At 37.0% G+C, this 25,913-nt stretch overlaps 6 protein-coding genes across 6 annotated transcripts; 3 read left to right on the top strand and 3 right to left on the bottom strand.

Annotated features, from left to right (window-relative positions):
• The first annotated feature begins 591 nt into the window (after positions 1-591).
• LOC18024168 (protein ETHYLENE INSENSITIVE 3) lies at positions 592-3,689 on the top strand. The gene is made up of 2 exons (XM_006406288.2): positions 592-824; positions 1,512-3,689. Exon 2 carries the CDS (start codon positions 1,547-1,549, stop codon positions 3,434-3,436), a length of 1,890 nt encoding a protein of 629 aa, XP_006406351.1. The 5' UTR covers positions 592-824; positions 1,512-1,546; the 3' UTR covers positions 3,437-3,689.
• A 1,336-nt stretch (positions 3,690-5,025) lies between these two features.
• On the top strand, positions 5,026-7,108 carry LOC18024582 (non-structural maintenance of chromosomes element 4 homolog B). Its single transcript, XM_006406289.1, has 7 exons — positions 5,026-5,251; positions 5,335-5,415; positions 5,591-5,843; positions 5,961-6,054; positions 6,333-6,549; positions 6,659-6,750; positions 6,833-7,108. Exons 1-7 carry the CDS (start codon positions 5,026-5,028, stop codon positions 7,106-7,108), a joined length of 1,239 nt encoding a protein of 412 aa, XP_006406352.1.
• A 1,875-nt stretch (positions 7,109-8,983) lies between these two features.
• On the bottom strand, positions 8,984-10,561 carry LOC18024583 (GATA transcription factor 29). The gene is made up of 4 exons (XM_024159910.1): positions 10,483-10,561; positions 10,222-10,321; positions 9,274-9,717; positions 8,984-9,170 (listed from the first exon to the last, which is right to left on the bottom strand). The coding sequence occupies exons 2-4, from the start codon at positions 10,312-10,314 to the stop codon at positions 9,105-9,107; spliced, it is 603 nt and encodes a 200-aa protein (XP_024015678.1). The 5' UTR covers positions 10,315-10,321; positions 10,483-10,561; the 3' UTR covers positions 8,984-9,104.
• A 3,153-nt stretch (positions 10,562-13,714) lies between these two features.
• Positions 13,715-17,149, top strand: LOC18024584 (polycomb group protein FERTILIZATION-INDEPENDENT ENDOSPERM). Its single transcript, XM_006406291.2, has 13 exons — positions 13,715-13,959; positions 14,880-14,945; positions 15,060-15,182; positions 15,283-15,363; positions 15,447-15,539; positions 15,670-15,745; positions 15,856-15,935; positions 16,024-16,095; positions 16,191-16,250; positions 16,342-16,438; positions 16,539-16,602; positions 16,709-16,768; positions 16,893-17,149. Exons 1-13 carry the CDS (start codon positions 13,783-13,785, stop codon positions 16,951-16,953), a joined length of 1,110 nt encoding a protein of 369 aa, XP_006406354.1. The 5' UTR covers positions 13,715-13,782; the 3' UTR covers positions 16,954-17,149.
• Positions 17,076-18,905, bottom strand: LOC18024585 (pentatricopeptide repeat-containing protein At3g20730). The gene is made up of 2 exons (XM_006406292.2): positions 18,304-18,905; positions 17,076-18,218 (listed from the first exon to the last, which is right to left on the bottom strand). The coding sequence occupies exons 1-2, from the start codon at positions 18,809-18,811 to the stop codon at positions 17,158-17,160; spliced, it is 1,569 nt and encodes a 522-aa protein (XP_006406355.1). The 5' UTR covers positions 18,812-18,905; the 3' UTR covers positions 17,076-17,157.
• LOC18024586 lies at positions 18,820-25,907 on the bottom strand. Its single transcript, XM_006406293.2, has 20 exons — positions 25,849-25,907; positions 25,662-25,750; positions 25,277-25,386; positions 25,121-25,175; positions 24,542-24,630; positions 24,260-24,326; positions 24,122-24,184; positions 23,819-23,986; positions 23,628-23,721; positions 23,465-23,544; positions 23,301-23,373; positions 23,135-23,178; positions 22,637-22,704; positions 22,122-22,204; positions 21,848-22,005; positions 20,465-21,770; positions 20,053-20,342; positions 19,746-19,958; positions 19,487-19,643; positions 18,820-19,401 (listed from the first exon to the last, which is right to left on the bottom strand). The coding sequence occupies exons 2-20, from the start codon at positions 25,719-25,721 to the stop codon at positions 19,106-19,108; spliced, it is 3,474 nt and encodes a 1,157-aa protein (XP_006406356.1). The 5' UTR covers positions 25,722-25,750; positions 25,849-25,907; the 3' UTR covers positions 18,820-19,105.
• Between the last annotated feature and the right edge of the window lie 6 nt (positions 25,908-25,913).

The raw sequence follows: 25,913 nt of genomic DNA on the forward strand, positions 1-25,913 counted from the left end.
TTGTTGGGATTTTAGGAGGCTCGAAAAGTGCAAAAAGAAAGCATAAAATTTAACACACTGTTTGGTTCGTTTCAACAAACGTGTTGGAGAACGTGATAATAATTAGTTATAATAATCGAGAGCTCGAAAACTTATTAAAATGTTTTCTTACCTCTCCAGAGTATACATTTGTTGTCCTAATCGATAATAGTTGTCGATGACGTAAGTTTTCGCTTGTAATACGATGTAAAATATTATTCATACTTTTTTATAGCAACTTATTTAATTGAGGTATGGATAATGTTATATCGAGAATAATAAAAAAAAATGAAGAGAAATAACGTATTTTGTTGTTTCGCGGCATTTAATTATACGTGTTAAAACATTTAAATCCATACCGCGTAATAAAAAATAAAAAAAGAAAATGGAAGTGTACAAAAGTAACCCCCAACGAGGAGCAGTGAGTAGTGTCCAAAAGGCGCTTTGTTATTTATTTCTGAAATTAGTTTAATAATGAAAAATCAAATGTCACTAAATGAATTTTGCGTAAAAAAAAAATAATAGTAATATATATATTCTACCCTCTCTCTCCCTGATCTACAGAGACTCCACAAACGCAAGAAACGCAATTAACAAAAGTCGCTTTCTACCCACGTGATCTTTCGTCGACTTTTCTTCTTCTTCTCCTTCATCTTCATCTCGTCTCTAACTTTTCGGGGAGCTTTTGATGTGAATTAGGGTTTTATCATCATCTCTTTCTTTGTCCCTTAACCAAGAAAGGAGAAAGTCAGAGACTTTTTTATTTTACTCCTATCATTTCTATTGGGCTGCCTGTTTATCTCCAGGTAACTACTTGATTCTATCTATTGGTTATTGATACTGAAGACGATGTTTGATTTCTCCGATTTTTTTCTTCTTCGGGGGTTTTGGTAGATCGATTGGTTTTACTGCAGATCACTAGTGGTTCCGCGATCTAAATACGTAGATGAGGAAATACTAAAGTTTCCAGTTTTGTTTTGATGAATTTTTGTTCACTATAGATTTTTTTTTTTTGTTGTTTTTTCAGATATTAGTATTGTTGATCTATAGGATATATCCCGATTTTTACATTTTTAAGCCTCGTTTTTTTTTTCCCGCTGAATTTTATTTCTCTTTTCAGAGATGATCCTTTCTATATTTGGGGGTTTACTCGATTTTTTCCAAATCTTCGCTGGATTTTATTTGTCGTTCTAGGCTTAGGATCTCATCCCATATTTTGGAAATCGAATCTGTAGATTGATTATGTTCGGAGTGAGAATTTGATACTCTTAAAGACGACAATATACGATCTCATCTATCTTCTTTTAATTGAGAGATTCTTAAACCGGTGATTGAATACGAAAAAAAACCGCCCTTTTTCATTTTGGTTTTTGGGTTTGATTTGATTGTTTGTGTTTTTGTTTTGTGTTAGACTCGAATGAAAAAAAAAATTCTCTAATGATTCCATTGAGAAAACGTAATTGATTTATGTAATGATTTTTTTTTTCTTACAGGTTAATCGGTTCTGGTCTTACTGTGAAGAGTCACGATGATGTTCAACGAGATGGGAATGTGCGGGAACATGGATTTCTTCTCTTCCGGGTCTCTCGGAGAAGTTGATTTCTGTCCAGCACCACAGGCTGAACCGGACTCAATCGTTGAAGATGACTATACCGACGACGAGATCGATGTGGATGAATTGGAGAGGAGGATGTGGAGGGACAAAATGAGGCTTAAACGTCTCAAGGAACAGGACAAGAGCAAGGAAGGAGTCGATGCTGCAAAGCAGAGGCAGTCTCAAGAGCAAGCGAGGAGGAAGAAAATGTCTAGAGCTCAAGACGGGATCTTGAAGTACATGTTGAAGATGATGGAAGTGTGTAAAGCTCAGGGCTTTGTTTACGGTATCATCCCTGAGAATGGAAAACCTGTCACCGGTGCATCGGATAATCTCCGTGAGTGGTGGAAAGATAAAGTCAGGTTCGATCGTAACGGTCCTGCGGCTATAACCAAGTACCAAGCGGAGAACAATATCCCTGGGATTCATGAAGGTAACAATCCTATTGGACCGACTCCACACACTTTGCAAGAGCTTCAAGACACGACTCTTGGATCGCTTTTGTCTGCGTTGATGCAGCACTGTGATCCTCCTCAGAGAAGGTTTCCTTTGGAGAAAGGAGTTCCTCCTCCATGGTGGCCTAACGGGAAAGAAGAGTGGTGGCCTCAACTTGGTTTGCCTAAAGATCAAGGTCCTGCTCCTTACAAGAAGCCTCATGATTTGAAGAAGGCGTGGAAAGTCGGCGTTTTGACTGCGGTTATCAAGCATATGTTTCCTGATATTGCCAAGATCCGTAAGCTCGTGAGGCAATCTAAGTGCTTGCAGGATAAGATGACTGCTAAAGAGAGTGCTACTTGGCTGGCCATTATTAACCAAGAGGAGTCTTTGGCACGAGAGCTTTACCCTGAGTCCTGCCCTCCAGTTTCTTTATCTGGCGGAAGTTGCTCTCTTCTGATGAATGATAGTACTCAATACGACGTTGAAGGTTTCGAGAAGGAGGCTCATTATGAAGTTGAAGAGCTCAAGCCAGAGAAAGTGATGAATCCTTCAAGCTTTGCCATGGCTGGTAAAATCCATGAGTTCCCTGTGAAGGAAGAAGTCATGTCGGGAAACTCGGAATTCATGAGGAAGAGGAAACCAAACAGGGATCTGAACACTATAATGGACAGAACTGTTTTCACATGCGAGAATCTTGGATGTGCGCATAGCGAGATCAGCAGGGGATTTATTGATAGGAACGCAAGAGATAACCATCAGTTGGTTTGTCCAAACCGAGGGAGTTGCTTACCGTATGGAGCAGCAGCAGCATCCAGGTTCCATGTCAATGAAGTTAAACCTGTAGTTGGATTTTCTCAGCCAAGGCCAGTGAACTCGGTGGCTCAACCAATCGACTTGACCGGTATTGGAGTTCCTGAAGATGGACAGAAGATGATCTCCGAGCTCATGTCCATGTACGACAGAAATGTCCAGAGCAACCAAACTTCTATGGTCATGGAAACTCAAAACGTGTCTTTGCTTCAGCCAACTGTCCAGAATCATCAAGAACACCTCCAGTTCCAAGGAAACATGGTCGAAGGAGGTTTCTTTGAAGACTTGAACATCCCAAACAGAGTTAATAACAACAACAACAACCAAGCGTTTTTCCAAGGAAACAATAATGGGTTTAAGTTCGACGCTACACACAACAACAACAACAACAACTTTGAAGCTGCTCATAACAATAACAACAACAACAGTAGCAGCAACAGGTTTCAGCTTGTGTTTGATTCTACACCGTTTGATTTGGCTTCATTCGACTACAGAGACGATATGTCAATGCCTGGAGTGGTAGGAGCGATGGATGGTATGCAGCAGAAGCAGCAAGATGTGTCCATATGGTTCTAAGTCTTGGTAGTAGATTTCATCTTCAGTTATTTTTATTTTTATCTTTTGTGGTCTTACATTCACTCTACCATGTAATATTTTTCTGGGCACGTCTCTCTGTCTCTCTCTCTCGCTTGTGATGTGTTTGTAAGAGTCTCTAAAACTCTATGTTACTGTGTGTCTTTGTCTCGGCTGGTGAAATTCTCTCATCATCAGCTTCTTTTAGTTACACATCCCAGACTTGGGGACGAAACACATTATATATAAATTTTAAGTTTTCTTAATTATTTTCTTTTTCTTTTGTGTTAAAAACTGAAAAGTTTAATTTTTTCCTTCGTTTATCTTTGTTAAGCACTGTTGATTGAAAAGTTTTGATGTGTTTTACGCGAACCACTTTCAAGTTTGGCTTGTGGATAATTATTTGTTACAAAAAGACTATATTGAGAGTTGTACTTGACATTGAACGTGTTTGTTGCAAGTGGCTAGTTGGTATTTGAGCTTGGGTCAGTGCTCCTACCGACCAGCGAACGAGCACACAAACACACCCAAAAGAAAAGAAAAAACAAAGGAAAAAAAAACATTTCTTCAGATACAAGGTATTCCAAAATACCTTTTTTTCATACTTCTAACATCTCAAAACAGGTTAGATTTGTAGTGAGTTTGAGAAAACGCAAAGCTCATCAATTTCTGAATATGTTTGGCGTTTTTGTTTCATGGTGCCAATATGGATATGGTGAAAGATGGGATCATAGACCCGGTCAACGTTATCAAAACCGCCTTAACCGGTGCCGCTATAGGTAAAAGCCTAAAGACTGGCCCAAAACTCAACCATTGTTGCTTCTGTAGAAGTACTAGGAATGAGTTAACTCCACCATACATACATGTGTTTGCTTTTGTGTCCGAAACGCAGCTTTTCTTTGCTTTTGACAGCAATAGAGGCCTTAAACCGGATCAGAACTTTCGTATTCAATTCACGTCGCCGAGCAGACCCATCTGATCGGACAAGAGTGTTAAATTAATAGTGTTAATCACGTTAAATTGTCTTTTTAGAGAGTTTTTAATCGATTCTTGAAGACATTAACATTAAAGTTAGACTCAAAATTTTCATCCTAAAAAGTCTATGTGCTTGTTAATTTTGGGAAAACACCTTCGATTTGGTGTACTCTTCAATTTTACAATAATCAGTAAACCGGAGAAATTGAACCATACCAGACTGATATGTATGGTTTCGTAAAACCAATAAACGGTAAAATCGTAATAAACTAAACCGAAACCAAACCAGAAAATCGAATTGCTCACCCCTACAAAATGGTATAAAAGAATAACAAAAGGCGAGGCAAGTTGGGCAAAGACTTCCAGGGCACGAGAACTCGAGTCTCAGGAAAATTCTTTTTTTGTTTTTTTCTCTCTCTCTACAGTATATTCTTTTTCGAAAATACCAAAACCATTTTTCTCGGCGGGAAAATCCATCGACGTCTTTTCCTTCCTTTCCCCAAAATCTATCTCTTCATCTCCTACTCGCCGTTTAGGGTTTATTTTCCTCTCTTTTAACCTCTTCCTTCCACTTTCCGTTTATTCAGATTTTTATTTATTCCCTCTGGAAACCAATCATGAGGAGCTCGGTAAAGCGAGAGGCTGAAGCCACCGGAGCTCGCGGCGGGAGAAGAGAATCCGATGAGTCGGAGAGTCGTAAGACTGTGAAGAAGGAGAGGCAGAGTAAGAGCGGAGCTGGCTTTGTACGGCCTCATGAGCCGCCTACTCAGGAAGACGAACATGGAGCTTCTGATCGGAGGGCTTTAAGATCTCAGTACCTCGCTCTCAGTCGCAAGATTAATGGTTTTTTTGTCGCTTTCTTTTACGTCTTTCTACTTTGCGATTGCTTTGTTTTTCTTTTCTTGACCTTACTGTTATTTTTGCAGATTCTAGAGATGATTTGATGACGGTTGATTCTGATAAATTTAATCGTATCTTTAACGAGGTTGAGAATCTGCATCAGAAAGGTATAGTCTTTTGCTTCATTGCTTATCAAGTTCTTTTTTTTTCTTCCGATTTCTCAGTAAATTTGTGATTTTTATGGTTTGTTTCCCTATCTTCCTGCATTTGAGTTCTTATGTTGTGTATATTACTGAAAAAAGTGTTTTCTTTTGGTGCTGTTGATTACAATTTTTTCCGCAGTTCATAAGCCTAGAGAGCAAATCGCAGATGCTGAGGCGCTTCGGGACTTAGCGAATACAGTGGTTTCATCTGTGAAATCCCATTCTGCTAGTGGCGTTTCTCCAGCTGAGTTTGTTAACGCCTTGATCCGTGGGTTTGGGGAGGCTTCTTTAGGGATCGATGCTGATGAAAATACGCAAGTGTCCATGAAGTGGAAGGACATTGGTTTTGCTGTCTGCTCTGCTGTCATGGTTTCATGTGGTTTTCCAACAATGTGAGTTCTCTATCAACAAATGAAGTGAAGATTTTGTTACCTATTAGGATATGAACTTATTTACTTGATTTGGAAACTTCGTAATATTTGTTTATTTATGTTCTGCATCTCTTTCAGGATGGGTCCTATGGATACTGAATTGAAACAAAGGAAAAGATCATCGGGATACAGAAAACGCTCAAAGCCTGGTGCAGGTGTTAAGCCAGAGGAGGTGAGAACTGATTTGCATTCTCCAGTAATCGTTAGTTTGTGACTGATTCTACTTGTGTAGTGTATATATTATGTCCCAAACTGCTGCATCTCTAGGTTTACTCTGCATACCAAGCTGCGTGTAATGGTCTTTCTCTTTACAAATTGGAATGGCATGCTTGATATGGATTAGTTTGCAATTGATGTATTGCATTTTTGTCAATTGTTACTATGATTGAATGTTAATTACTAATTAGGAAGGAAACTGATATGGATACTTGTCATATCCTCCTCCTTCAGGTTGATGATACAGAAGCTGAAAAGAAAACTGATACGGACAATAACATGGCAATAATGTTTAACATCTTGCGGAAAAACAAACGTGTCAAGATTGAAAATTTAGTGCTCAACAGGAGATCATTTGCACAAACAGTAGAGAATCTGTTTGCACTATCATTCTTGGTGAAAGATGGACGAGTTGAGATGATTGTCGATGAAAATGGTTCTCATTTTGCCAGTAAGATATAACTTTCTTCCCTCATGTCTGGTTTTGGTCTTTGATCTCATCCTATAACCCCAAAAAAACTATTTTCACACTTTATCTCACTTTCTTCATATGTCCTCAGTGCCAAGGAATGCACCTGGAGCAAACCTGGTGATGTCAGGGGAGGTCGTTTACAACCATTTCGTATTTAGATATGATTACAAAGATTGGGAGGTACAAAATACTGTTTCCTTGGTTAACGATAATTCTTTAAATGGTATATATTGATTTTGGGATTTTGGTGATTCCTGCATAGCTTATGAGAGAAATGGTGGTAGTGGGAGAAGAGCTGATGCCACATAGGGAAACTCAAGTTCCTCCATCTGCGTGTGACTTGGCATCAAAACAAGTCTCACAAGATTCTCAGACAACACCAATAAGAACGCTGTTGAGGAACAAAGGTTCTGTGATTCAAGAAGAAAACGTTGTAGAAGATTCTCCTGATATCGAAGGCAACAATGAAGACAGCAGAGATGATGGAATACGCCAGAAAAGCAAGCTCAGGCGACTCAGTGTTGAAGATGGTTTGTGAAATTGCTAATTATGTTCTTTTTCTGACTAATCATTTTGGGGTACATAAGCAGCGTTTTATATAAGCTTATGGTTTTTGGTAGTAATTAGTAAGCATGCTTTATGACATCTAATGGATTGTCTCTGGTTAGGATTTTGTTATTTTGGTTGATGGGTTTTAGAAGTTAGAGTGACCTTTTTTCTCTCTTTTTTTTTCCTTTTTTGAACTCCGAAGTGCTACATAAGAAAATTGTGTTCATATGTTGCCACTTTATTCGTTTATGAAAAAAATATTTTTCATATTGATAAAAAGAAAAAAAAAACAGAACCGTTTCCTGTTGATTCAATATTAAATTGTATGTTCATTGAAGCAAAAATAAGTGAATTCCTTGCAATAATATGTTGTTGACCAATTTTTTTCTTTCTCTAATACCAATGTAACTGGTTTTGCAGTTATAACTGGCTCTCCGACTAATAATTATCATTAATATATGCAGCAACTTGAACACAAACAAAACAAAACCATTTACATCGGTTTAAAGAAAAATGTCCCTTTTTAGTAAAATTACAAAGTCATGCTTATATTTATTTAACAGTTGTAACATCACTAGATTTTGAATCTATTTATTTCTATATATAACCAGCCTTTAGTTTATCAACCAAAATCTTATCCTGATAGATATACAATTTTAACCATACAAACCATTTGTTAAGTTTCATGAGCTTCCAACTTAAAACCAATTGGTGATAAGTGGAGAGGCCCAAATCCCTTATATATTAGTGTTAGTTTCTTTAATTTCCTGATGTGGGATTCTAACATGCCCCCTCGAGATGATGGCTTTTATCAGCCCATCTCGAACCGAATTCTACTTTAAGACCGATAATAAACCATTTTTGGGCCACCCTTATTGGGTCAACAAACGAGGCTCTGATACCATGTTAAGTTTCATGGGTTTCCAACTTAAAACCAATTTGCGATAAGTGGAGAGGCCCAAGTCCCTTATATATTAGTGTTAATCCCTTTAATTTCCCAATGTAGGATTCTAACACCATTTGTAATTCTTTCATTTTAAAATGGTAAGAAGAAGAAAAAGCACAGCATTTCTGTATACCAATGCTTTAACGACGTAAGCCCAAAAACTTGACAGAAATTATATTTTACTTGAAATTTTGTTTTTTCTCCTCTATTTTTTTCAAAATAATATGCAAATTTGTTATTTTATAGTATTTTATAATTAGAGATCAAAGTATTTGGCTAGTTTTCTTTAGGTTTCTGCATTCACTTATAGGTTTTCAAGTGTATCTTGGTAGAATTTCAAACACTTGGTTGGGGGTAATAGTAATACTCTCTTTAAGACATTAGTTACGCCTTTTTAAGGGGTTTAGTAGATCGGATGGCACATCCAGTTATAATTCTATTGTAAGATCTCTTTCTTATGAATGAAATGCAGTTGTCGACACAAAAAAAAGTATATATATAAAAGAGAGAATTAGCAAACACTTTGTACAAGTTTTTCGTTTCTTTGAATGAAAATTAAATAGTTTGGATGCTTTAATTTTATAAAAAAATTAATGCAATCAGCAGCAATTTAGCATCGTTTAGTTAAAACTTTATAAATCCGATAATATGTTTATTAAAAGAGGATTAGTTGCTTATTATTAATTTGCAGATTAATGTTGACAAATTTAAATGAAGTTTTCAACGTGTTGTATGAAGATTCGTTTGACGTATAAATAAACGGAAAATTTGTCCGTTGTATAATTATCGATGTAATAATTTTGGTTCGTTATAGAATTTATCCACAGCTATATTTTGTTTTTTCAATAAATAGCTGCAAATTCATAAATCTTCCCTTTATAAATAATCGGCCTTTCATTAAAATTTTCTTTAATCTCCAAAATTTAGCTTTCCTCTCACAAAGCTTAATCAGAGACATATAAATATGCCTAATTAACAACATACATTTAATCTCTCTCTCTTTATTTTATTTTTAATCAAATTCAAATACAACAATCACTCAATTCCTTTTGGATTTCCTCTCTTCCTCCTTCCTGAACTTTATCCCACAAGCATTGCATAAAGTCTGAAACACAATTTTACCAATTAAACCATTCAATTAGTTTAGGTTTAAGCAAAGTAATTAATATCCAAATAAGTTGAAAAAAATTAGAGATTAAAAAAAATACCTTGGGACCAAGTGGACCCCTTCGCCACATAGGAGTGGTAACTGCGTTGCAGTTCATGTTCGTACACTTCCTTGTCCCGTCGATCCTTCCACCGCAACCGCCACCGCAGCCGCGACGCCGCTTCACGTCTGCGTTTGCGTCCAGAGCGTTTTCAATCACCAAAGAGTTATTACGACGTGCTCTCCTAGCAGGAACATCAATCAGAACATAGTCACTCCCCGTAGAACTCGCCGGCGCCGGAACCGACGACGAAGACGGAGACTGAGGCATCGGATAAGGATTGAAATTCAAGGTCTCGCCGATGCCGGCAAAGTGGTTGAAGATTAGATTGTAGTATCTGATATGGACGTTGGCATTATCTTCTTCCCGGAGAATGCGACGGCGACGGTAAATCTCTCCGCCGTCGTTGTTGTTTTCTCGGCGGCCACCGTTGACGATGATCCCCTGCTTTTGGTTTAATTTTAAATTTTAATTAAGTAGAGCATTTAATGCATATTAATGTAATAATTGTCCATATGTATCGCTGTTATAAACTTATAATGGGAAATTAACTGTCAAAAGGAAATGATGATAAGGATTTAATGTTTTTTCCCACTAATTGTTATTGTTACCTTTAAGACAGTGTGGTTGTTAGCGTTTTATTTTTTAAATTAAGATTAATGAATTTAATAATAGTTCAATGAACTTAAATTAAAGGAAAACAAAAACTTTCTGATTTATGATAAACATGAAATTTCAAATGTTCTCAAGTAAATTAGTAAAAGAGAAGTTGAATGTTTTTTTTTGGTATGAATATTAAGTGAGATTGTGATTATTGTCACTAGATGTCTACGATTAATTCATCAGATACTGTGTACGATTTTTTCATATTTATTCATGCCCACATCAATCAATTATAGTGAAAAACAGAAGAAGAATTAAAATATATAAAATTTAATGAAACAAAACCTGATTAGTGCTGGAAGTGTTTAAGCTCAGTTCTGTCTCAACAACCGGACTCGGCAGACCCAACCTCAGTGTTAAATCCAATTCATTCTCCATATTTTCTCTACAGAAAATTCGAAGAAAAATCAATAAGAGTACATATATGTTAGAAAATATTCAGACAAATTTTATGATTGACAAAAACATTTTCCGCGGATAATATAAACAACCATAAACAAATGAAAATGGGCATGCACGATATGTGTTGTGTTGATATACACTTACAGAGATGATTATGCAAAATCGATCAACAAAGTATGGTTTTTATTTTTCAGATCTAAAACTAATCGATCCACTAATCTTGTAGAGATCGTGTGTTGCTTTGGTGCATATATATATATATATATATACACGTAGAAAAATATATGTGCGTTTATATGCATACATATATACGCACGTATTTAGAGAGTGTAACAATAAGGCATGAGAAATGTGATTATCGACAAATCATGATTGCTACATGACAAATCGAGCTTAATTTCGAAAAAAAAACGCATTAAATATAAGAAAACGGTAAAATTTCTTAAAGACCAACCATGGAAATAACATGAGAAGACTGAAGAGAAAGATCTGAACTTACAACAAGAGACCTTTTTTTCTTAAATTAAATAGTCTTTTAAAAAAAACTTTGTTGGTAATTTTTTTCTCAAAAAAAAAAACTTTGTTGGTAATTTGATGAGAAGAACTGGATTGATTTATAGATATGGTAGGAGTTTTCTCAAATGGAATTATAGATTAATTCCCATCCTACATTTCTTATCAACAAATGAATTTTTTTCATTTTAATTTAATTACGTCTGGTAACTTTCCGTCAATTCGATTACTTAGACTTTCATATTTTTTTTTCAGTCGTCGCTTATTAATAGAATTTAAATATTTACTAAAGTTAAAATTACATTGATTTAGACCAAGATGGATAGAATTGGTACAAAAGTCATATTTCTAAAGAGCAACAACTTAAAACCATTGAATTTTTTTTTTTTGTCTAGAACGGATTTAAGATCCATTACACAATTCATTTTGTTTTTTTTATATTATTTATGAATATTCATTTATTCGTAAGAACCTGATTATAGATAAGACACGAAGTCATATAGCTTTTTTAAGGGAAAACGACGTAATTCCCTCTCGAAAATATCACATAGTAATAGATTGATCTAAACTTTTGACCTCGTTGTAAATGTCTCCAATTTATAAATTATAAAAGTTTAGATTGCACTTCAATTTAAAGGTTACATAAATTTAGATTGCACAATTGCAAAGTTTAGATTATAAAAGTTTTTATATTTTGGGTCTAAGCCCGTAATTCCTCGAGGCCCAAAATCACAACATGTAATATTAGTTTTGTTTTTAGAACCACCCGAACCATCGACTAATCATATATCAAATCTTCATGTAATATTAACATGTAATATTAGATTTTTATCAGTTGAACTATTGGCTCTTAGTGCAAAAAGTTGGACTAATCAATACCAAATCTCCGGCATCGGTCTATATAAGAGCCATCTTCAACGAAATAGCTAGCCTCGGCCACCTTTATTAGACTATTACCACGACCACGACCACGATTTCTTTTTTATGGAGAGAGGAATGGGAAGGTTCATTCCTCAGAGAATGTCTTCGTTGATCTAGCATGGGGTGAACTTGTCAGATTAGGATTCAATTCCTTCGCCAGTTTCCAAATATGGCAAGTGCTCTTGAGAAAATAACATGTTTCCGAAAAGACAAAATGAAATTTATTCTCCAAAAACCGATGGAATATATGATCAAACTTTGGGCCATGTCTTTGAGCGTTCTTAGACCCAACCTTATATTTGGATTAACACAAACCCGACCCACAGCATAAGCAGGGTAAACTATGGCTTAAGCCCAACGTTTATGAACATAATTCACCTTAGATAGGTGGTTGACAAATGGAAGTGATCCCTGTTAATGTTAAGTGTGAAATGTGTAAGTCTATTTTGCATCACTTTCTTATTCTCTCCATACATTCTCCTCTCACTCGAAGTAGTGGGAGGGTTCTGATAAGAAAAGGTAAATGACCTACGTCATGGGACTATGTGCATGATTTGAATTTTATATGTGTCGTTATAATTGTAGGACCCTATGCGATTGAGGTTATGATATGCAACGGTATCGTCTTATCGCGACTATATAACTTAATTATGCAAAGTGTCAATTCACATATGTTGGGAGAGTATGCCCCGCATAGCCGAGATGAGCGTTGCTTATCCATGTAATGTAAGTGCATTATTCCAAGTATCCATGGTTTAGTTTTGAAGATTTTTTTTTTAATTTAGTTTGAACATATGAAAATATTTAAATACTTCTAAAATTTTGGTGAAAAATAAAAAATGACACCGTAAATGTTGATAAAAATTATGCCCCAAATATAGAATAAAAACATTCACACAATTATTTTTGTGAAAACTAAAGGGGAAAAAACATATAGGCAGCGGAAGACGTATCATGTGACGACACTATATAACCGTATCCAGCTAAATAAAATATATAGGCAAGCGTGAAAGGTTAAAACCCTAATTTCAATTTTGAAATGACAATGAACTCTGAACTTTCCCGGGATTTGGTAAAGGAGATACACTCTAGAATTCCAATGGAAACGATTGAGATTTTATGTATAGCAAAAGCAAGGCGTCATCAGTTTATGGTTTTCTTCGTTTATATTCTTCATATCCAATGTATGTCATTGTGGATCTCGCTGAAGTAGACCAGTCCGCATTTGTATGATTCTTCCTCCTCTTTCCACAAAAAGAAAAATATCAAACTTTTTCTTCTTAGGAAAAAAAATAAAATAAATATACAGATACAGAATATATATATATGTCCAAAATAAGTATATGATCTAACAGTTCATATGTTACTTTTTGACGTCGAAAGTTTTCTAATATAAGATATATATATATACTTCTTCCTCTTCTTCTTTTGAAAAGGGGTTTGCTAAGAGTGATATATTGTTGACAAGAAAAGGAAAACTACATTGTAAAATTATATATATATTGTAAAATTATATATATATATATATTTATATATATTTTTTAAGACACTGATACCCCATTTTGATTTTTCTTTTACTATCGTTACGCTAATTTTGTGTTCTCGGGGAGCAGTTTGTAGTTTTGTAAATATCATTATCAACTTCAAAAATTCCGACCATATCTTTTTATTTTTGGACGAATTCCGACCATATCTAATCAGATATACTTGAAAGAAAAAGGAAATAGGTAAATTTCGATCGAATCAGTTCAATATTCGATAATTTTTTTAATCATTTTTAGTGCTAATTGCGTATTAGTAATGATTTCCTTACAAAATTTTGCTATTCTTTCGTGGGTAAGTTGTGTCAGGTCAAGACCAACTTTTTATTTTTTGTCGCCAGGTCAAATCTAGGTTACAGTACTTCTAGTAACCCCTTACATGTATCATGTATGTATTAATCGAAACTTACAAAGACCTGTTGTTGCATGAGGCTGGCGAGCTTCACAGTAGTGTGCGCGAGAGATTCAAATGTCGAAGATATCTTTAGGGAACGAGTCACTGGTTGGGTCTTTGACTCCATCGAACAAGAAATCTTACAAAGTGACCAATAGGATCCAAGAAGGGAAGAAACCTTTGTATGCTGTTGTTTTTAACTTCCTTGATGCTCGCTTCTTCAACGTTTTCGTTACCGCTGGTGGAAATCGGGTAAAAAGTTCTCTTCTTTGCGAATCTCCATTAGAATTTTCAATTCGAGGTGTTTTTAGGTTTTGATTGAGATCGATTGCACAATAGGATGTTTCCTTCTCTGTTTGATTTTGGATTTTTGGTTGTTGCCTTGAGATGCTGTTCGATTCCATAGTCGGAAAAATTGAGACTTTGCTTGATGGGTTCCTTTACAAACTTGCGGACATGGTTAAGCTGATCAGTGAACTCTGAATCGTTTAGTTTAAGCTTTCTGGTATTGCAGATTTTGTGAAAGTTTATGGCTTTTTCTGTTTAAAACTAATTGGAGTGACCTCACTGCCTTATACAGTTGATTGCTCGATAGTGTTTTCAATGAGGGTTGTGAAAGTTCTCGGGGGTAGAAGTCGTAATCTTATACATTTGATTAGGTCTCATCCTCTTTTACATGTAGTATTTCTACTAGTTTTCCTTTCTGCAGTAAGGTTGTTCGGTTACCCAATGTGAATGTAGATATCTTAAGTAGCTGTAAATTTTGTCATCTCTCCCAGTTTTCATTGAATTTTATAATTGAATGATTTTTTGTGGTGAGAGTTTATTAGGTCTCATCAGCAACTAGTGGGCTCTGATACAATGTGAAAGTTATCGGGTTCCATTTGAAAACCAATTAGTGGAGTCAGTCGATAATCTCACACACTTGATTAGGTCCTTTTTGATCTGGTTGTTCGGTTGCTCAATGTGAATGTAGTTTCTTAACTTGTTGTAGATTTTTTTCAATCTTCCATAGTTTCCGTTGAATTGCCATTTGATGGATAGAGTTATTAGTTAGCAATATTCTTTAGTTTCCCATAAAAGCTTTAACCAATGGAAACTTTCATTTTACCTTTTCCTGAGCTGATTCATGAATCTCATTACTACCAGTCCTGTACCTCTTATTATGCTAGATTACTCTGTACAACTGTCTTGAAGATGGTGCCATATCTGCATTGCAATCCTATGCTGATGAAGATGTAAGGAGTACATATATTTACTAGCTCTCCATTTATAACTTGTGAAAAATAAAAAAAATAGATGAAGTTTCATTGAGGCCACTTGGGTATATGTCCATGTGCTCTGGATATCAGAAGGAGGAGTCATTTTACACTGTAAGTTGGGCGTGTGGCGTTAATGGGAACCCATTTGTTGTGGCTGGAGGTGTAAAAGGCATAATCAGAGTCATTGACGTCAACAATGAAACGATTCATAAGGTATTGTTGCTTTTTAATATGCTCTAGAATGACATTAAGCAGTATCTTAGCAAACGATACAATATTTTTTCTTGTCTAATCTGTGCTTGCACATGTGCAGAGCCTTGTGGGGCACGGGGACTCGGTGAACGAAATCAGGACACAACCTATGAAACCTCAACTTGTGATTACTGCCAGCAAGGTATATCTCTTGTTTCTCTATATAATGTCCTGCAATTCATTTATTAGTTGATGATTAGAGCTCTTACGTTTTGATTGGATCAGGATGAATCTGTTCGATTGTGGAATGTTGAAACTGGGATATGTATTCTGATTTTTGCTGGAGCTGGAGGTCATCGCTATGAAGTTCTAAGTGTGGTGAGCCAACATGGTTTTTATATTTCCTTAATCAGAATGGATATGAAACTAAACAATTATCTGATTCAGTTAGTTTCACTTGATATATAGAGACATGCTAAGGATAACCATCTTATCTTGGAAATTGTAGGATTTTCATCCCTCTGATATCTACCGTTTTGCTAGTTGTGGTATGGACACCACCATTAAAATATGGTCAATGAAAGGTAAGAGTGAAACCTGAGCACACTTGAAAGGAACTTCCATTTTGTTGAAACCTGCTGAGAAATATGGCTTGTGGTTCGATTGTATGATCTTATTATTTTGCTGCCTTCAGAGTTTTGGACATATGTCGAGAAGTCATTCACGTGGACGGACGATCCGTCAAAATTCCCCACCAAATTTGTACAATTCCCTGTGAGTATTTTCTTTTTCCTTGTCTTGTAACAACAAGTGACAGACACGTATTGATGGACTTTGTTGATAACTTTACTTCAATGTGTAGGTATTTACAGCTTCAGTTCATACAAATTATGTAGATTGTAACCGTTGGTTTGGTGATTTTATTCTTTCAAAGGTTAGTTAGTCAATGATGAGTAAAAATATTTCATTTGAGTCTAAAAACCGAAAGGTGTATAATCTCACAGACTCTTTTGTGCATATCTGATTTAGAGTGTGGACAATGAGATCCTGTTGTGGGAACCACAACTGAAAGAGAATTCTCCTGGAGAGGTTAGGATCTCATTTCTGCTCCAAACATAACAGAGTCATTCTTTTGATTCATAAATGTTACAGATTGAAGTTTTTTTAAATTCGTTTGCAGGGCACTTCAGATGTTATACTAAGATACCCGATTCCAATGTGTGATATCTGGTTTATCAAGTTTTCTTGTGACCTCCATTTCAATTCTGTTGCAATAGGTAAAGCAGAAAGCTCCATTATATACAGATCTTCATTATATATATACTTGAAACTTTTCTTATCCATTTTCTGAAATTTTCTTGGCTGATTGGTTATCAGGGAATCAGGAAGGAAAGATTTATGTCTGGGATTTGAATAGTTGCCCTCCTGTTTTGATTACAAAGTAAGTTACTTGTGGACTCAGACACAATGTTTCTGTAATCAAATGATTAAGCTTCACTTTGGTGTCTTCGTTTGTAGACTTGACATGATTCTCTGTTGCTAAATAGGTTATCACACAATCAATCAAAGTCTGTAATCAGGCAAACCGCGATGTCCGTTGATGGAAGGTATATTCATCTTCTCTCTCACCACTGCATTGAAAACTTCATGATTTTATGACTCAATAATTACTGCAAATAAAACCAAACATTTGATTCCTGACACACTCCGTTTCTTCTATGGCATTTGTAGCACAATTCTTGCTGGCTGCGAGGACGGGACAATATGGCGTTGGGACGTGATTACCAAGTAGCAATCCGAGTCTTGTAGGAACTGATATCCATTGTTTTATTGTAACTCATATATATCACTCAACGATTTGAGAAATTTTGTTGCTATTCCCTGAAACCTCGAGATGTTATCTATGGCCTCATTAACTCCACTGTAGTGTTAAAACATTTGTGCTACATTGTATCTTCAAACCCTTTATGGAGACTTTTGTCTTATAGTTTTCTGTTCAATACACAAGGCTGTATCCAGGAGCTTTATTACAAGAACTCTCTCTCATAAGCTTTCTAGTCTTCAAAGCATTGTCCCAAGCTCCAGTAGCTGCATATACACTTGCCAAATTGATATAATTGACTGGTTTCTTCGGTTCCATACTCAGAAGCTTTGTGGCTGCTACTTCGCTGAGTTGCACGTTCCCATGGCGCCTGCAAGCATCAAGAAAAGCTCCCCATGTGGATGAGCTAGTAATACCATTTTTACATCTTATCAGATCATAAGCTTCTTCCAAGTTGCCACCGCGTGCAAGCATATCTATGATGCAAGATAAATGCTCTTCTCGAGCTTCGATCCCGTGCTTGTTGATCATTGTGTTGAAAATCTTCCAGCCAAGTTCGGTTTCTCCTGTATGGCTACAAGCAGAGAGGAGAGCAAGAAATGTGACATCATTAGGTTTGATCCCTTCATGCTCCATTCTGTTATAAAGATCAATTGCTTTCTCGATATTCCCATGTCTTCCACATCCTGCAATCAAAGAGGTCCAAGATCTCACATCTTTCTCTTCCATCTCTTCAAAAGCAAGGACTGCATCCTCAATCTCCCCTGACTTTGCGTACATATCTACCAACGAGTTACCCAAAGCAACATCGAATCTGATTTGGGAGGATTTTAAGGCGAAACTGTGGATCTGTCTTCCAATGGATATCGATGCGATGGTGGTGCATATTTTAAGCATTGAGGATACTACAACCTCGTCCATCTGAGTTTTCATCAGGATCATCTCTTTGAAGATATCAAAAGCACCACTTGTGTAGTCGTTCTGCTGTGCAAGACCTGTAATTAAAGCAGTGCAAGAGATGAGGTCTGTTTTCATTGTGCCCTCAAGCAATTTGCTAGCATTGTCAAGGCCACCACACTTCCCATATGCATCAATCAGAGACCTAATCACTGCTTTTGATCTCCCGAAACCAAGCTTGATCGCAAATCCATGTAACTCACTGACCATTTCAAGACACTTAGCTTCAATAGAAGCTCTCAAGAGGCTCCCAAAGGTATAGCAGTCTGGCTTCTTCCCTGACATACACACATAGCACAAGAAGCTATTTTTATTAAATCTGACTCGCAAAAGTTTTGAAGTATGTAGTAGAGTATAGATTACCTTCAGCGAGCATCAACTGAAACAGACGAAACGAAGTATCTGCAGTGGAAGCGGCGGTGTATCCATTGATCATTACATTCCAAGAAACCACATCTCTTTCTTCCGGACGTATCTGTTTGAACAACAGCAACGCGTCCTCGTGACGTCCACACTCAGAAAATCCAGAGATCATTACTGTCCAAGAAACCACGTCTCTTTTAGGAATTCTGTCGAACAGTTTACGTGCGTGTTTCATATCTCCTTGTTTCGCGTACAAGTCCATCAACCTGTTGTTAAACTTGAGATTGGAGCCAAGCCCACTTGTCAAAGAGTTCCCATGGATCAACAGAACTTGTTTCCCAACGTTTTGGCAGCTGCATAATTTGAGAGCTTTGATGTACAAGAAGAGTTGTTTCGAAACAAGATTCTCCCCATAAGCAGCAAGCATTATCCACAAACTGAAATTGGATCCGAATTGGAGAGACGAAAAGGGATCTCTTTGATTAACTCTGAGTTTCAAATCAATCATCAAGAACGTAGAAAAAATAAAACAGAGCTTTCCTGGTATATATATAAAAAAAAAAACAGAGCTTTTCTGGTATATCTCTCAAAATTTTATCCAAAAAGACAGTTTCTTTTGGGTATTGCAAAAATACAAGCATTGCTTATGTGCATACACAAATTTCGTTTCTGGGCGTATTTAGGATACAAAATTTTCCCGCTTTAAGTAGTGATTCTCACATCTCTCTATATATATGCTATATACATAAAAGAATTAGCTGGTCACCTCTTCTTCCCGCCTGATATTGGGAGTATACAAATTTTATATTTGGGTTCGTAATTTTGCCATCAAGCTCTGCAAGCTCTCGAGTTTCTGCTTGAGGTCGTTGATGTGTTTTGCCGAAGTCTCTGATCCTGCATCGCTGAGATCAGAAGCTAGAGCTGAACACTTGGCCTCTAACTCCATTGACGCTTCTTCAATGGAAGAAATGGTAGATTCCAGTTCTGTACGTGAAGAAATTTCCCTCATTGAATCTGATGACGCAGCAAAAGGTGAGCTTTTGGGAGTGCCTGATCTGCTCGCTTTTGGGGAGAACATCTTGTCAAAACCTTCGCTTCCTGCAACATCAATCGATTTCTTCAAGAACTGGAGAAATTTAAAACTATTCTCTTATAGAAGCAGCAAAGTTCGAAATAAGTGTACCAAGGTTGCTTAGTTGATTTAGAGCTGCCTGGCCAACAGATTCTTCAAGCTTCAGCACACGTAGAACCCCTGCAACTATCCTTCCCATCGCGTCGACTTCAGATTTGCACAAGAATGTCAGATGTTGCAACTCGTCCTTTGTAACAATTGCCTCAACCTGCAGAGAACGAAGATCAAAAAGGGAAGAACCTCAAAGTTACAGAAACTAAATTTTCTAAAAGGAATTGAAGCAAAGAGCAATGAGCTCAGCTTCACTTACAGGTTGCTTCACAGAGAATTTCAGGCTTTCAGCCACCCAGTTCAATGTGTCATCATGACCAGATTTGTCTTCAGATGCCACAATATTAGCTTCAACGTTTATCCCTCCAGGCAGGTAACCATTTTCGTGAACTCCGTTTGAGGGCAAACCAATACATGAACTGGTCCCTTTCTGCATCTGAGGCTTTAATGTCTGTAGACCTTCGACACTGACCTTTAATGCATTTCCCAAATAAAACAAAAAAGGGCTCAGTAACACTTAAAGTTCAGGTTATCATTGAGCTATGGAATAGTGTACAGATACTTACAATTATTGAGTCTACAGGGTACTTGTGAGTATCATTCTGGTTTTCTGTCCCGTTTTGATCCACATGCTTTGGTGTATTCTTGGCTATTACTCGGAAATTACGGAAATTCGTGTGCCAGCACCTTTCTTCTCTTCCAATATCTTCATTCTCGTTAGACCACCACCTCTCTGCCACACCTTCTCTGCCTTCCAAAGCAAACAACCAGTCTCTTAACTCAACGGAGACATCAATGTCATCTGGCCTTCCCAAGTGTGGGAAACCATCTCCATTCCAATTTCCTGGAGTTCCATCTAGATACACATATTAGCAACAATGATTAGCCAAGTTTGAAGCTGTAAACAAGAACAATCTGCGTATATGATACTTTCACATGAAAAATTAGAATTTAACAAGATGATGTTTTTGTCAATACCCTGTTTCCTTTCATCAACAATAGATGCTTTGAAAAGTTTTGACAAAGGACCAGAAGATAAATGCTCTAATCCTCTAGACAGGCCCTCTCCTGGACCACCGTCATGATTCAGAATTCCAAATCGGTGTAAAAGAGCTTCAGTGTAGCTCATTCCTCCTCCTAGACGTACGCCAGAAATACAAGCCACAATGCTTAAACTGTGGCACTCCATATCCTTTTCACTGAGGGGAATCACATGTGTTACGCTTATGTCAAGAAAAGGTGTCACAAGAGGGCTACCACTATGCCCATCATCTCTTCCGTTGACAATCCAAAAAACACGCCTCAGTGGGGTAGAACCATTACAGCTAACTAAGTGACCATTACAGCTATTCTCATATTCATGCTGTACGTCGGTATCTACACAATCTACCTCAATATTTTCCCAGTATATGTTGGAGGATACTGCAATAGCGCCACCAAGGGTTCTATGAGTTACCTTCAGGGAAAGATCTTTGCCAAGAAACTGAACGACTGGCATGTCCTGAGTACTAGTGAAGGAAGACTCAAGAAACTTAAGCTGCAGATCCTTCAAAGCCAATTTAACAGCAGTGTCGCTAGGAACCTTCTCCAACAACCCTCCAGTCAAAGAAACAGTATTCTGGCGTTTGCTTTCTTTAACAATCGAAATCTTTTCGCTGACCTTACCAAAGTAAGAATAGAGGTCCAGAACAAAAAATAATTGCTCCACTGAAGCATTCGAAATATATTGCTCACAAGCAACTCCTATGCGAACAATACCACCAGGAGGAGGAATTGTTATCAGTGGCTTTCCATCCGCAGATACCATAGCAACTTCTATAGACACGTCTTTTCCTTCAACACAATTCCACAAACCCATTTCCAGACCACGAGAGCTCTGAGATTCAGTAGAGTTGGGAGATGTTTCTAAAGCCAAACTAAAATGTGAGACTCCAGCTGTCCATTTCTTTTGGCTGGCGTCAATAGGCTGTCCTGGCCATAGACAGAAGCAAGCAGGATCCTTCTCCAGGTTTAGTAGCCGAACTTTTAGGGTAGGTGACTCCGCAAAAGATAAGTTTTCAATATGAAGCCTTGCTCCTGCGAAAACTTTTTTTGCAGAAAGGTCTTCATTGATTGCTGAATCTTCCAAGTTACTCATGTCTAATGGAACGGAAACATCTAACTCCTTGAGAGTGAAAAGAAGAGAGTTAACAGAGTTATCGGGCAAAACATCACCAGGATTCACAACTATGCCATCAGCCAGAAAAGAAGAAATCCTTAAACAAGCTTCTTCCTGAAGATGAACCTGAGAAAGGTTGAAAATTGGTGAAAGTTTTGTTGAAGAGAGAAAATTTTGATTTTCCTTGATGTACACAAACATACCATGAGTGGTTGGCACTGGATAACCGTCTTTGAGAATAAGTGTGGGGGTTTTGGGGATGGCTTGACCTGAAGAGAGTGTAAGGAGATCAAGGGTACATCCTGAATTAATTGCCACGGCCCGCTGTCCAATGGATATATGAGAGGGCAAAAATTCTTGGCTGTACCAAATATATGAAAGGAAAATAAATCAGCATGAAAATGTTTCAACAACTGACAGGATTCACAAAAGAATATTTTTTTTTTTCTGTAAGAAACAGTCCAGAATTATTAATACCAAAGTCGGGAACTGCAAGGTCTTCGGTAGTAGCTTTCATAGATGGTTGGACAAGAGCACAAGGAGAGCGCGAAAAAGCATCCCTGAGTTGCGACCATGCAAAAGAAGATTATATTAATGCTATGAACATAAAGCAATAGTTCACCTAACCCAGCAAATGCATGTAAAACAAATAAATGAAAAAGGGAAAAGAGCACTCCATATATCGAATGGCATACATTAAGCGAGTTTTTGGATTCCGCATCCACTAAACAGTAGTAACAAAAGGTAATATGATAAAGTCTCCAAAGAGCCAACCGAACCGAAGATTTTGAGTAGGTAGAAGGGTAAGTTCACAGGTAAGAAAAACATAATGCTCTGACGATCAACAGTAATTACGAAGTGCACAGAGATCAGCCTAGTAAACTTGCGACGAGAAAATTATTAGATATGATGACAGGGAGCAGTTTGAACTTTAAAGAGGCTATAGACAGATAACTCTAAACATGGATTTAGTCCAACATATAGCTATTCACCTTAAAAATAGCCCACCGACCAAAATCTTAGTCAAATAATTAGCTGATTCTCCGTCCGAAACACAGGCCTGCAAGCATATATATCTACCGATGTCAGAATTTCAGGGCCATATAACAAGATATAATTCATTAAGATGCTCTAGTGAACATAACATATTAACATCACTGGGAAGAGAAATAAAGTTTATTGTCAAACCCATTAAATGCATTAACCATGTAACCTAATAAACCACTTTAATGAGAATTGAGAGCAAATCTAGTCTAGATCTCTAACTTCTTTATGGAACTCCTCACTTTGTCCAGAATCCAATGTGTGTTTCATGTTCCGACTAATACCAAACTTATACATGTATACAGTAAAACCATAATAGCTAGAGTTCCTGAAATTTGGTTCACGATTTTCTAGAACTAAGAAAGTTTCATGGTGCATAATGTATATGCAGGAAACAATATCATCAAAGTTACTAGATAAAAATCTAAAATTCAGTGAGAACATACTCGAGAAAAGAGGAGAGATTGCATCAGTAGTTCCAGTTGGAATTCTGCAATGTCATGAGGTGGTAAAATTTAAACCCAAGAAAAAAAAGTAATGGTTCCATGTGAGTCAGATTCTGACCCCAGCCAAGTGAAAGATATTTTCAAGTTACGCATATCAGAAACTAACCAGCATCTTTAATGCAAAGAAATACATGGTCCACAAGAACAGAGACAAGAGAACGTCCTGCGGCTTCAGCAGACTGCTTGAGGCATACCATTAAAGAGTGAGAAAATGATTTCATATCAAAATTTTCCTTTGAAAATATCCATAGGGAATATGAAATTCAAGACCTGCTGAGATTTTGGATCCACATCTCCTCGGTTTAGGCATAGATACATTCCAGTTAGAAAGCGGAGAAGAGCGCGTAACCCTGTTCCCAGGAATAACGGGTAGACTTAGTTATCCAAATTCATCAACCAGCTATCTGAAAACTAAGAGAGAATATCTTCAAACCTGGTTCACTTAACGCTGGACAAACAGCTTCTGGAATGTGCAACTGGACCTCAAGCCCAAGTGGACTGTTTAGCGCAGTTCTCTGAACTGTAATCTGAACAAGAGGCCACCATCAGGGCTAACGAATTACGCACCAAAACATTGAATGCCTTCAAGCATCCTACTAAAATATCATATATACAAATGTTTACATATGCTTGGCCAGAAATTCCTTCTAAAAAGCGTTCTCCGCCAAAGAAAACTCGTTTTGCACCATCATCATCTCTGAGATTTGCTTCTTCAGAGCGGGCTAAATTAGCATCAGTGAACATATCAGGATGTGGCAGAAGATCAATTGATAAAGCTTCCCATTCAAGTTTCTGATAAGGAAAGTATATGCATCACACATATTAATAATATTATCTTCCAATAAGATTATCAAGAAGAAATAAAGATATTTAGGCACCAAGAATATAGTATTATGAACAACAAGCTAAAAAGAGTGGCATCAATACCTTAAACAAATAAATAAATCCTGTATTGGTAGAGAAGTCCCTTGCTTCTTTCAGATTTACAACCTGTAAAAGATAATTCTGGTTCAGATTTTAATTCTCCAGAAAAGGATTTTCTTACATCATGCTCTCAGAGCTCACCTTCCAACTCTCATTAGTGGTGTACAGAACAAGGTTGCGTATTGTAATAGATGCCAGCGGAGCAGCCCTAGATACAAAGCATAAGAGCTTAGACATACATAAGAAACAATCCAATGCATTTATAGTCAGGTCGAGTGTGAAAGGCATTAATGAACTGCAATCAATCAAAATAATAACCAGCTTTATGTGTCAAAGGACGCTAAGTAATGAGATTCCAACACTTCATAGACGTTAAGCAAAATTTGTAAATGCTAGACGATGGGTGCATTAAAAGCAACTTACCAGGCTGCCCCTCCTTCACGGTGAGCACCACCACCAGTTTCAAGAAGAAGATTGACCACCTTAACTTGTAAAGTCATGCCATCTGCAATCTGATCAACATAATAACAGATATAATTGCAGGAGGACCTCTATGTTGGAAATGGATAGAACTATAAACCCGCAGAAAGACGCTCTGGCAAATTGACATGATTGCTCAAAAGATTTATATGCTTAACTGGTCTTCAACCACATGCACAAGGAAGACCCAAAATGAACAAAACTCAAAACCGCCTACCTAACTACAACAGTGATAACGATCATCACTACATTTTTGCATTTTCAGTCTTGCTACTAAGACTTACAAACAGATATTGGCCAATATATGATCAGCATTTCTTTATGGCAAAAGGTCTTAAGATGAGGTGGAAATTGATGGTTCTATTTGTAGAGAATATGGCACATGGTAGTTATCGGTTTTGTTTGCATAAATCTCAAAAAAACAATTAGACGATTTGAATCACCGAGGTACAAAACTAATAATGCCTCCGTGCTTTATGAGAACAAATTTTCGGTATTGACCAAGTAGCAGAGATACCTCACCTTGTCAGCAAATCCATAACCATTACTTTTTCCAGAGGCGGTAGGAGACTGCGCACTGAACGTAAAGAAAAGAAAAATGAAAGGCTCGATGATATTCTGGAAGATAAAACTATAAAAGCAAAGCCTCAACCAAGACTGAGTAGAAGCAAACAGTACCTGCTTGGACCGTTTGTCACATCAGCATCAGGATTCTCTTCAAGAACAAGATCGAGTTTATCGACTTGCACAACTACAGGCTCTGTTTGCACATTACTGACATACGGCAGCTATTTGAGCAGAAAAGTGAGAGAAAAGGACATTATAATGCTTGTGGAGAACAAGAGAGATGACAGACGCTAACAGAAACATAATAGCTTATCAGTTTAATATCTAGCATATTCTATCAAAATTAAAAACAAGTATGATTATTTCGAGAAATCAACTCAAAATCTTCCGCAGCTATCATGAATTTGCTACTCATTACCCATTTGAAAAAATTCAATAACAATGAGATGTGTTCTGGGTGTAGCTAGATTAGAAAAATCAAGAGTCGAACACAAACCATGATCTCCAATTTTCCAACTTTAGCAGTGGTGACACTAAGGGCTGGTGGCAAACCCATACTAGCATGTATAGCCTCGCCATTAATGTCTGCAAACAGAAAAGCTGAATCAAAAAGAAGAAGAAGAAGAAGAATAAAAACACAATCTTTTCTTTTCACAGTCAAGAAGAAAAAAGGGAGGGAGGACCTAAATTAGAAAGCTGAGCGGTGCGGCCTTGAAGCTTGAACTGATCTCTGGTGAATGATTTGAGC

The sequence above is a fragment of the Eutrema salsugineum genome, unplaced genomic scaffold, assembly GCF_000478725.1.
Source record: "Eutrema salsugineum unplaced genomic scaffold, Eutsalg1_0 scaffold_13, whole genome shotgun sequence".
Lineage (NCBI taxonomy): Eukaryota > Viridiplantae > Streptophyta > Magnoliopsida > Brassicales > Brassicaceae > Eutrema > Eutrema salsugineum.